This window comes from Bombina bombina, chromosome 1, assembly GCF_027579735.1.
Source record: "Bombina bombina isolate aBomBom1 chromosome 1, aBomBom1.pri, whole genome shotgun sequence".
Taxonomy (NCBI): Eukaryota; Metazoa; Chordata; class Amphibia; order Anura; family Bombinatoridae; genus Bombina; species Bombina bombina.
This window is the reverse complement of record NC_069499.1, coordinates 167,892,222-167,904,653: the sequence shown is the minus strand read 5'-3', so window position 1 is coordinate 167,904,653 and position 12,432 is coordinate 167,892,222. Positions and strand designations below refer to the sequence as shown.

Below are 12,432 nucleotides of genomic sequence, written 5' to 3'. Positions count from 1 at the left end.
CTAGAAAAGTTATCAGTCTCCCGGTCGGCATATTAATGCTAAAACCACCGGGAATAAAATACCACTGATTCCATCCGGCCCCAGTGTCTGCTCAAGAAGAGACCACAGTCCCATCACAATAAAGAGCCTAATCTTTATCTTAGCCCTAGACATGTGATTGTCTGCAGTGTAGTGCTCACTTTCTTCTGAGAGAATGTGTCCCCAGAAATAATAAAGTCAGCACTTTAAATGCTGTGCGACAGCATGGCAGTCCAGCAGGTTTTCAGAGGTTCTCTCCCTCCCATAGCCCTGTGGAATAAGATAAGCCTGAGTTAAAAGTGCTTAGGCTATCTGGATCAGGGCAGCAAATATGTATAGGAGGCGCAGTTAGAATTATGTCCCACCAGTTCCTATTGCTTTAAAGCCACCAAATGCTCTACTGTAGAGACTGATCTGGTCTAGGCTACACCCTAGCACAAAGTAGCACTCACTGGCACTACTTTAAAAATAATAAACTCTTGATTGAAGAATCTACACCTCACTTTACCTCTTCTTATCACTAACACAGGCAAAGAGAATGACTGGAGTGGGAGGGAAGGGAGGAGCTATATATACAGCTCTGCTGTGGTGCTCTTTGCCTCCGCCTGGTGACCAGGAGGCGTAATCGCACAAGTAAGGATGAAATCTGTGGACTCATCGTGTCTTTAAAAAGAAAGAAGGGTTAAAATATAATCAAATTACTCAATATCAAAAAAATTTGATGACAGAAAAAAAAAACCTTACTGTGTCTTTAAATTTTAAAAGATAACTTTTTTACTGTAATAGTGAAAAAAGTATCCCAGAATCTAAAACAATCAAAATTCAGACACCCCTACACCTCAGCAACTCTGCTGAGGTGCCTACCTGTCAAACACACTCACTCCCTGGTCTCAACTTTTGTAGAGCTGGAACGATCCGGATTGCAAAAGGCCAATAGCTCTATAACCGCTTGCTTAATTAGTAAGTAAACCATGCGGTTTTAGAGCCACAATGTGCCGACGCCTTCCACCTGTGCAGGCTATGGCAGCTACCGAACGACTGAGAATCTTAGACGCGTGCGAACCGATAGCCCCGCCCATCGTGGGCGTCACCGTTAAACAACATAACCCGATCGGCTTAAAAAGTCTATATTAAACCGATAGGAAAATAACCACCAGCAATGAAACATGAGCTCCCCAACCCCAGTGCCTGTACTTATGGCTGTCCTTCCAGTACCCTCTAAACAAGAGAGATTGATGTCCCAACACAAGGATCTCTGTGACTGAGCCTTATGTGATATGAAATAAGTTAAAGTGCCCACTTTCCTCTGAGATTACTGTTCCCAGAATAAAAAACAAAGTCAGCACTTACCTTTGTATTCTGCCCGACAGCAGGGCAGCTCAGCAGGTTTAGGAGATCCTCTCCCTCCCATAGCCCTGTGGAAAATGATAAAGCCTGAGTTAAGTGTGCTTAGGCTATCAGGAGAAGGGCAGCATAAATGTATAGGAGGCGCAGTGAGAATTATGTCCCACCAGTTCCTATTGCTCTAAAGCCACCAAAAGCTCTACTGAAGAGACTTATATGGACTACGGCTACACTGTAGAACAAAGCAGCACTCTCTGGCACTACTTTAAAAATAATAAACACTTGATTGAAGAATCTTTTCTAACAGCTAACTTTACCTCTTTCTAGCACTAACGTAGGCAAAGAGAATGACTGGAGTGGGAGGGAAGGGAGGAGCTATTTAACATCTCTGCTGTGGTGCTCTTTGCCTCCTCCTGCTGACCACGAGGTGAATATCCCATAAGTAATAAAGATGATCCGTGTACTCATTGTGTCTTTAAAAAGAAATACAAATAGACATTAGTTTTACAACTTTTATTAGTTATAATAAATTGAGTAAATTCTAAAAAAAAAAATACTGTCGAACCAGTAATATTAACTCTTTATTTGCTCATCTTCAATTATTTTGACAAATACATACTGTTTATACCATTGTAGGTTTCAAAAATAGCACCACTTTAGGATCAGTAGTAAGGAGGATGTAACAAAAAATACAAAACACTTTCAAAGCTGCAATTTATTTCTGGAATCTGTCTTATGAACATGCTGCAACCTTAAATAGTACTGAGTATAACAATGCACATAGCTGTTAATCAAGAGCTACAACATATTACTGGCCACTGACACCACTACTCACAGGGCATGCTAAGTGCCAATAAGGAAAACTTCATAAAGCAACACAGTTTAAACACTACAACAATAAGAAAGTAATGATGGCTTTTTTGAAAATGCATGGGGTATACAGTCATAATCCTGCCTAATTCTTTTGAATTTAAACACACAAACACACACATATATATATTCCACAGAAAATTTTGCCAACCGGGTGACATTATTAAGTGGCCAAGTGGCATTATGTAGTAGCCGGGTGGAGGTGGGGGTAGTGTAATATTTTCTAATATCATATCATTTTTAGCTATCCAAAGCACAAATTAAATGCATAATTTAACATATAGGTATTTAACGATAATTTGTGCATTTAAAAACAAATTACACTTATCTAGACAAGCCAGAAGGCTTGCTTTTCCAACAGTAGCCTTCTGGATTGTCTAGATTTGTTAATGAACTACACAATGAGTTATTTTCACTATATTTTTTTCTTAGTGGAGGATTCTAAACTCACTTTTCAACTACCCATAATTTTAAATGTTGTTGTGTGTATATATATATATATACAAAGGATATCAAGAGAATGAAGTCAATTTTATTATAGAAGTAAATTTAAAGTTGTTTCAAATTGCATGCTGTACCTGATAATGAAAGTTTAAATTTAATTTTATTATCCCTTTTATTAAGTTTTAATATGTGATTTTATAGTCTACTCAATCCACTGATCTTTTTAACATTTATCCTCACTAGGCAAAATAGAATAGAATATGTGCTATCATTGGTTGGTACTTAGTCAATGACATGGGGCCAGATTACAAGTGGAGCGCTAATTAACGCTCATGCTCGAGCGCTAATTACGCTAGCGGTAAACTTTTTGCACTCGTCAGGTTGCGCTCGTATTATGAGTTAAAAGTAAACTGTTTTCGCTTGCGCGCAAAAAGCCGAACTTACAATATTGTGTGCGCGCTCATGTAATTCCCCATAGAAGTCAATGGATAAAAAAAGTGTGTGGGGGGGAACTAACACCCCACTCTCACGCAAACCCGATCGCATATTCTCATGTGCGCTAACCTGACATGAAAATATGTATATTTCACATTCCAATCTTCTTCACATAGAATAATATGTTCTATTTCTTCATAAATAAATATTTCTACATATATCTGATGGTATGTTGGTACAATATCTATATCTATTTATAAATACATAGAACATATTCTACTATGTGCAGAAAATTGTAATGTGAAATATTTACAGTAAATACACAATTAAATTCTTTATTAAATATGAATATTGCATAAATATACTTTTACATGTTTTCATCTACTTAACTGCAAAGGGCTCCAATGCACACATACATATACATACATATATATATATATATATATATATATATATATATATATATATGTGTGTGTGTGTGTGTGTATTTATGTGTTTTATATGTGTATATATGTCTGTAAATACATATATACAAATATTAATACATAAATACACATGTATACATATATAGACACACACACACATATATATATATATATATATTCTACATATACATTTCTAGACATGTATATGTATGTATGTCTATGTTAAAACCCTTTGCCTGCCTTCGCCTGAGATCTCATATCGTTGAGCCTTTATAACTTGTGTGCAATATTTTTTGAATAATTTTTATTAGATGGTGTTATTTTGAGTGAAACTGTACTTTGTAATGTATTGTTGATGTGTTTTGTGACACTTTTTTGTTTTGCAAAACAATTAACCAGAACTCTGAAGTTGCGGTATTCATTCTAGCGTAAATTGTGATTTGCGCTCAAGCGATCACGTTTACTTTCAACTTGTAATACAAGCAACAAGCGCAAACACCCCTTATCGCTCATGCGCAAATGTTTATGCTCCACTCGTAATCTAGCCCATGATCTTTCACTGATGCTGACCAATAGAGTTTGTCAAGCACAAATAAATAGTACATTTTGCACACTAAAATTATTATATTTTTTAGAATTAAAGACAGGAACCACCCTGAAGAGCTGTATAGCAGGGTTTAACATGACATTTCACCTATACTATAAAAAACACTTTTACAAAAAAACACATATTGAATGTTCTGTAATGGCTGACATTTATTGTTAAATTGAAAAATTAAAAAAGAATGTAATAGAACACTTTGTTTTAAAAAAAATTCAGTATTCTGCCTTACATGGGACTGACTCAACAATTCTTAGGATGTCGTATGATATGTACATAATAAAAAAAATCACCTGTAGGTCATAAAGCTAAATTATTAACTGTGTTTTTGGCAATACATTGATATACTCTGTACCATTTTACAGATTCACAGGCTTATTTAAGAGACTCACAAAATTTGTATGGCAAATAGGATTATTTCTTAATATCCTCAGTCAGTCATTGTGCAAGTCAGTAAATAATAGCATCTCCAAGAGATTTTTGTTTAAGTCAGGACCCAGATATTACTTTCTCCATTTTAGCTGATACCACTGTTATTTTTTCGATGGAAAAAAACTGAATCTCTTTTCTTTCTTCTCTGGTTTGCCCTCAGTGCCAGATGTGGAAGGGAGGGGAAGACTTTTAGACTTCAGTTTTTCATTTGACGACTCTGTAATTGCTGTTCTTAAAATCGGAACCCAGGCTTGGAGCTCAGCCTGTAAACATTGTGCAAAAAACTTACATATTATATGAAAACAATAAAACAATGCATTAATAATTTACAGTTAATTGTGTACTCATCATATGAAGAAAATTTAGCAGAGAAATATTTTTAATACTCAAAGTCTACGAGATTCTGTATCTATTTTGCCGGTATTTAAAAAAAATGAAGATTTGTGTAATTATGAAGAAAAAACATAATTTATGTAAGAACTTACCTGATAAATTCATTTCTTTCATATTAGCAAGAGTCCATGAGCTAGTGACGTATGGGATATACATTCCTACCAGGAGGGGCAAAGTTTCCCAAACCTCAAAATGCCTATAAATACACCCCTCACCACACCCACAAATCAGTTTAACGTATAGCCAAGAAGTGGGGCGATAAGAAAAAAGTGCGAAAGCATAAAAAATAAGGAATTGGAATAATTGTGCTTTATACAAAAAAAAACATAACCACCACAAAAAAGGGTGGGCCTCATGGACTCTTGCTAATATGAAAGAAATGAATTTATCAGGTAAGTTCTTACATAAATTATGTTTTCTTTCATGTAATTAGCAAGAGTCCATGAGCTAGTGACGTATGGGATAATGACTACCCAAGATGTGGATATTCCACGCAAGAGTCACTAGAGAGGGAGGGATAAAATAAAGACAGCCAATTCCGCTGAAAAAAATCCACACCCAAAACAAAGTTTAAATCTTATAATGAAAAAAACTGAAATTATAAGCAGAAGAATCAAACTGAAACAGCTGCCTGAAGTACTTTTCTATCAAAAACTGCTTCAGAAGAAGAAAACACATCAAAATGGTAGAATTTAGTAAAAGTATGCAAAGAAGACCAAGTGGCTGCTTTGCAAATCTGATCAATCGAAGCTTCATTCCTAAACGCCCAGGAAGTAGAAACTGACCTAGTAGAATGAGCTGTAATCCTTTGAGGCGGAGTTTTACCCGACTCGACATAAGCATGATGAATCAAAGATTTTAACCAAGATGCCAAAGAAATGGCAGAAGCCTTCTGACCTTTCCTAGAACCGGAAAAGATAACAAATAGACTAGAAGTCTTTCAGAAATCCTTAGTAGCTTCAACATAATATTTCAAAGCTCTAACTACATCCAAAGAATGCAACGACTTTTCCTTAGAATTCTTAGGATTAGGACACAATGAAGGAACCACAATTTCTCTACTAATGTTGTTAGAATTCACAACCTTAGGTAAAAATTTAAAAGAAGTTCGCAACACCGCCTTATCCTGATGAAAAATCAGAAAAGGAGACTCACAAGAAAGAGCAGATAATTCAGAAACTCTTCGAGCAGAAGAGATGGCCAAAAGAAACAAAACTTTCCAAGAAAGTAATTTAATGTCCAGCGAATGCATAGGTTCAAACGGAGGAACTTGAAGAGCCCCCAGAACCAAATTCAAACTCCAAGGAGGAGAAATTGACTTAATAACAGGTTTTATACGAACCAAAGCTTGTACAAAACAATGAATATCAGGAAGACTAGCAATCTTTCTGTGAAAAAGAACAGAAAGAGCAGAGATTTGTCCTTTCAAGGAACTTGCAGACAAACCTTTATCCAAACCATCCTGAAGAAACTGTAAAATTCTAGGAATTCTAAAAGAATGCCAAGAAAAATGATGAGAAAAACACCAAGAAATGTAAATCTTCTAGACTCGATAATATATCTTCCTAGATACAGATTTACGAGCCTGTAACATAGTATTAATGACAGAGTCAGAGAAACCTCTATGACTGAGAATCAAGCGTTCAATCTCCATACCTTCAAATTTAAGGATTTGAGATCCTGATGGAAAAAAGGACCTTGCGATAGAAGGTCTGGTCTTAACGGAAGAGTCCACGGTTGGCAAGTGGCCATCCGGACAAGATCCGCATACCAAAACCTGTGAGGCCATGCTGGAGCCACCAGCAGAACAAACGAGCACTCCTTTAGAATCTTGGAAATCACTCTTGTAAGAAGAACTAGAGGCGGAAAGATATAGGCAGGATGATACTTCCAAGGAAGTGACAATGCATCCACTGCCTCCGCTTGAGGATCCCTGGATCTGGACAGATACCTGGGAAGCTTCTTGTTTAGATGAGAAGCCATCAGATCTATTTCTGGAAGTCCCCACATTTGAACAATCTGAAGAAATACCTCTGGGTGAAGAGACCATTCGCCCGGATGTAACGTTTGGCGACTGAGATAATCCGCTTCCCAATTGTCTATACCTGGGATATGAACCGCAGAAATTAGACAGGAGCTGGATTCCGCCCATACCAGTATTCGAGATACTTCTTTCATAGCCAGAGGACTGTGAGTCCCTCCTTGATGATTGACATATGCCACGGTTGTGACATTGTCCGTCTGAAAACAAATGAACGACTCTCTCTTTAGAAGAGGCCATGACTGAAGAGCTCTGAAAATTGCACGGAGTTCCAAAATGTTGATTGGTAATCTCACCTCCTGAGATTCCCAAACCCCTTGTGCTGTCAGAGACCCCCAAACGGCTCCCCAACCTGTCAGACTTGCATCTGTTGAAATCACAGTCCAGGTCGGAAGAACAAAAGAAGCCCCCTGAACTAAACGATGGTGGTCTGTCCACCACGTCAGAGATTGTCGTACAATCGGTTTTAAAGATATTAATTGAGATATCTTTGTATAATCCCTGCACCACTGGTTCAGCATTCAGAGCTGAAGAGGTCGCATGTGAAAACGAGCAAAGGGGATCGCGTCCGATGCAGCAGTCATAAGACCTAGAATTTCCATGCATAAGGCTACCGAAGGGAATGATTGAGACTGAAGGTTTCGACAAGCTGAAACCAATTTTAGACGTCTCTTGTCTGTCAGAGACAGAGTCATGGACACTGAATCTATCTGGAAACCTAAAAATGTTACCCTTGTCTGAGGAATCAATGAACGTTTTGGTAAATTGATCCTCCAACCATGTTCTCGAAGAAACAATACAAGTCGATTCGTATGAGATTCTGCTAAATGTGAAGAATGAGCAAGTACCAAGATATCGTCCAAATAAGGAAATACCACAATACCCTGTTCTCTGATTACAGAGAGAAGGGCACCGAGAACCTTTGTAAAAATCCTTGGAGCTGTTGCTAGGCCAAACGGCAGAGCCACAAACTGGTGATGCTTGTCTAGGAAAGAGAATCTCAGAAACTGATAGTGATCTGGATGAATCGGAATATGCAGATATGCATCCTGTAAATCTATTGTGGACATATAATGCCCTTGCTGAACAAAAGGCAGAATAGTCCTTATAGTTACCATCTTGAATGTTGGTATCCTTACATAATGATTCAATATTTTTAAATCCAGAACGGGTCTGAAGGAATTCTCCTTCTTTGGTACAATGAAAAGATTTGAGTAAAACCCCAGCCCCTGTTCCAGAACTGGAACTGGCATAATTACTCCAGCCAACTCTAGATCTGAAACACATTTCAGAAATGCTTGAGCCTTCACTGGATTTGCTGGGACACGGGAAAGAAAAAATCTTCTTGCAGGAGGCCTTATCTTGAAGCCTATTCTGTACCCTTGTGAAACAATGTTCTGAATCCAAAGATTGTGAATCGAATTGATCCAAATTTCTTTGAAAAATCGTAATCTGCCCCCTACCAGCTGAGCTGGAATGAGGGCCGCACCTTCATGTTGACTTGGGAGCTGGCTTTGGCTTTCTAAAAGGCTTGGATTTATTCCAGACTGGAGATGGTTTCCAAACTGATACTGCTCCTGTAGGGGAAGGATCAGGCTTTTGTTCCTTATTGTGACGAAAGGAACGAAAACGATTAGTAGACCTAAATTTACCTTTAGATTTTTTATCCTGTGGTAAAAAAGTTCCTTTCCCCCCAGTAACAGTTGAAATAATAGAATCCAACTGTGAACCAAATAATTTATTACCCTGGAAAGAAAGGGAAAGCAAAGTTGACTTAGAAGACATATCAGCATTCCAAGTTTTAAGCCATAAAGCTCTTCTAGCTAAAATAGCTAGAGACATATACCTGACATCAACCCTAATGATATCAAAGATGGCATCACAAATAAAATTATTAGCATGTTGAAGAAGATTAACAATGCTAAGAGAATTATGATCTGATACTTGTTGCGCTAAAGCTTCCAACCAAAAGGTTGAAGCTGCAGCAACATCCGCTAAAGATATAGCAGGTCTAAGAAGATTACCTGAACATAAGTAAGCTTTTCTTAGAAAGGATTCAATTTTCCTATCTAAAGGATCCTTAAAGGAAGTACTATCTGCCGTAGGAATAGTAGTACGTTTAGCAAGAGTAGAGATAGCCCCATCAACCTTAGGGATCTTGTCCCAAAACTCTAATCTGTCAGATGGCACAGGATATAATTGCTTAAAACGTTTAGAAGGAGTGAATGAATTACCCAAATTATTCCATTCCCTGGAAATTACTTCAGAAATAGCATCAGGGACAGGAAAAAACTTCTGGAATAACTACAGGAGATTTAAAAACTTTATTTAAACGTTTAGATTTAGTATCAAGAGGACCAGATTCCTCTATCTCTAATGCAATTAAGACTTCTTTAAGTAAAGAACGAATAAATTCCATTTTGAATAAATATGAAGATTTATCAGCATCAACCTCTGAAACTGAATCCTCTGAACCAGAGGAAACATTATCAGAATCAGAATGATGATGTTCATTTAAAAATTCATCTGAAAAATGAGAAGTTTTAAAAGACCTTTTACGTTTACTAGAAGGAGGAATAACAGACATAGCCTTCTTAATGGATTTAGAAACAAAATCTCTTATGTTAACAGGAACACTCTGAGTATTAGATGTTGATGGAACAGCAACAGGCAATGTAACATTACTAAAGGAAATATTATCTGCATTAACAAGTTTGTCATGACATTCATTACAAACAACAGCTGGAGGAACAGATACCACAAGTTTACAGCAAATACACTTAACTTTGGTAGATCCAACATCAGGCAGCGATTTTCCAGAAGTATCTTCTGATTCAGGGTCAATCTGAGACATCTTGCAATATGTAATAGAAAAAACAACATATAAAGCAAAATTGATCAAATTCCTTAAATGACAGTTTCAGGAATGGGAAAAAAATGCCAGTGAACAAGCTTCTAGCAACCAGAAGCAAATAAACAATGAGACTTAAATAATGTGGAGACAATAATGACGCCCATATTTTTTAGCGCCAAAAAAGACGCCCACATTATTTGGCGCCTAAATGCTTTTAGCGCCAAAAATGACGCCATATCCGGTAACGCCGACACTTTTGGCGCAAAAACGTCAAAAATGACTCAACTTCCGGTGACAAGAACGACGCCGGAAATAACAAATAATTTTTTGCGCCAAAAAAGTCTGCGCCAAGAATGACGCAATAAAATGAAGCATTTTCAGCCCCCGCGAGCCTAACAGCCCACAGGGAAAAAAGTCAAATTTTTAAGGCAAGAAAAAAATTGATTATTCAAATGCATTATCCCAAATAATGAAACTGACTGTCTGAAATAAGGAATATTGAACATCCTGAATCAAGGCAAATAAATGTTTAAACACAAATATTTAGAACTTTATATAAAAGTGCCCAACCATAGCTTAGAGTGTCACAAAAATAAGACTTACTTACCCCAGGACACTCATCTACATGTAGTAGAAAGCCAAACCAGTACTGAAACGAGAATCAGTAGAGGTAATGGTATATAAGAGTATATCGTCGATCTGAAAAGGGAGGTAAGAGATGAATCTCTACGACCGATAACACAGAACCTATGAAATAGACCCCGTAGAAGGAGATCATTGAATTCAAATAGGCAATACTCTCTTCACATCCCTCTGACATTCACTGCACGCTGAGAGGAAAACCGGGCTCCAACCTGCTGCGGAGCGCATATCAACGTAGAATCTAGCACAAACTTACTTCACCACCTCCACAGGAGGCAAAGTTTGTAAAACTGATTTGTGGGTGTGGTGAGGGGTGTATTTGTAGGCATTTTGAGGTTTGGGAAACTTTGCCCCTCCTGGTAGGATTGTATATCCCATACGTCACTAGCTCATGGACTCTTGCTAATTACATGAAAGAAAAAAATCTTTATTATTTGCTGCTGATAGTTAGTTGAAAAGTACCACATTTGTCCAAAATCTGTGGCAAAAGAGGTGTGGTCAAGACATAATTTTATGTGTATTTTAAGTGTGCTCAATAGTATAAATATAACATCCTCTTTATATTATTGACTAGACCTCCTTAGTCCATATGGCGAGATTTCTCAGGAGCCTGTCTTCTTGTTTGACAATATCAGCAAGCACCCAATACAAGATTATGTATACTGATACTATGGTTGGCATCAAAACACAGCTACACCACACACCTTTGTAGACTGAAGACACATTTTTATTGCTGCATAAATAATCTATACAGTCCATACAACAATATGTAACAGCAAGACACTATAGGGCCTATTTAACAAATGGCGGGCTGCTTGATAAATTACCCCCATTGGCTGGCATTATATTTGAAAATAGAAATTTAAAAAAATGGTTGATTTTACATCATGTTGAATAAGGAGTCATCAGGAATTGTGCATTTGGTAAGGAATATGTAAATGCTAGCTATAAAAAATATAAGGATCTATGTAATAAGTACAAACCTCATCCTTTGCTTGAAACAGCCATTCGTTGTCATCATACAGTCTGGAAAAGTAAAACATGTATTTTTTAACATGGGTTTCTGAACTAGGCAGTAGCTCATTTCCTATCTTTATAACCCTCTCATTTGGTAAAACCCACTCACATCTTATAGTAAAGTATTTTTTTTTAAAGGGACATAAAACTGCTGGGTACAAGTACAGAAGCATGGTTACTGCTCAGCATGCTATTGTTTTTTCCTCCTGTGTCTGCAGCTGTCTTCAAACTAATATGAAAGGGACAGTAAAGTCATAATTAGACATTCATGATTTAGACAGAGCATACACTTTTAAACAACTTTCCAATATTCTTCTATTATTTAATTTGCTTTCTTCTCTTGTTATCCTTTGCCGAAAGGTTTATCTAGTAAAGCTCAGTAACAGCAAAGTACCTAGGTTCTAGCTGCTGATTGGTGGCTGCATAAATATACCGATTGTAATTGTCTCACCTCGGTGTTTAGTTAGAAACCATTAGTGCATTGCTGCTCCTTCAACAAATGATACTAAGAGAATGAAGCAGATTTGATTATAGAAGTAAACTGGAAAGTTGTTTAAAATTGTATGTTCTTAAATAATGAAAGAAAAAATTGGGGTTTCATGTCCCTTTAATGACTAGATACAATATAAAGAACTACAGACAAACTTTATAAGCTAAACTAGTCATTTAATTGACTGACAGAAACCATGATATTACTTACCGAAGTCTAAAAACATTCTTTTTCTTTTTATAATCTGCTACTATTTCGCATCTTGCATTGCCAAGTGTAAGTGGCTCTTCATTTTGTAGAGTTTCATTCATTGCAAAATTTTTGGCATCTTTATAAAAATACAAGTCATTGTTCTTGAGCACACAGTATACTGTATTCCAGGACCTTAATGAAAGAAGATACAGTCACTGAAATATGAAGAAACTC

General features: G+C 37.0%; 1 protein-coding gene across 1 annotated transcript in view; it reads right to left on the bottom strand.

Annotated features, from left to right (window-relative positions):
- Positions 1-1,930: 1,930 nt before the first annotated feature.
- The window catches only part of LOC128645002 (spectrin beta chain, erythrocytic), a 278,974-nt gene continuing 268,472 nt past the window's right edge, over positions 1,931-12,432 (bottom strand). The window contains exons 34-36 of the mRNA XM_053697713.1: positions 12,217-12,390; positions 11,483-11,525; positions 1,931-4,832 (exon numbers count right to left, since the gene is read on the bottom strand). Of these exons, the coding sequence (XP_053553688.1) occupies positions 4,671-4,832; positions 11,483-11,525; positions 12,217-12,390 (379 nt within the window). The 3' untranslated portion in view covers positions 1,931-4,670. The remainder of the gene's footprint in view (positions 4,833-11,482; positions 11,526-12,216; positions 12,391-12,432) is intronic.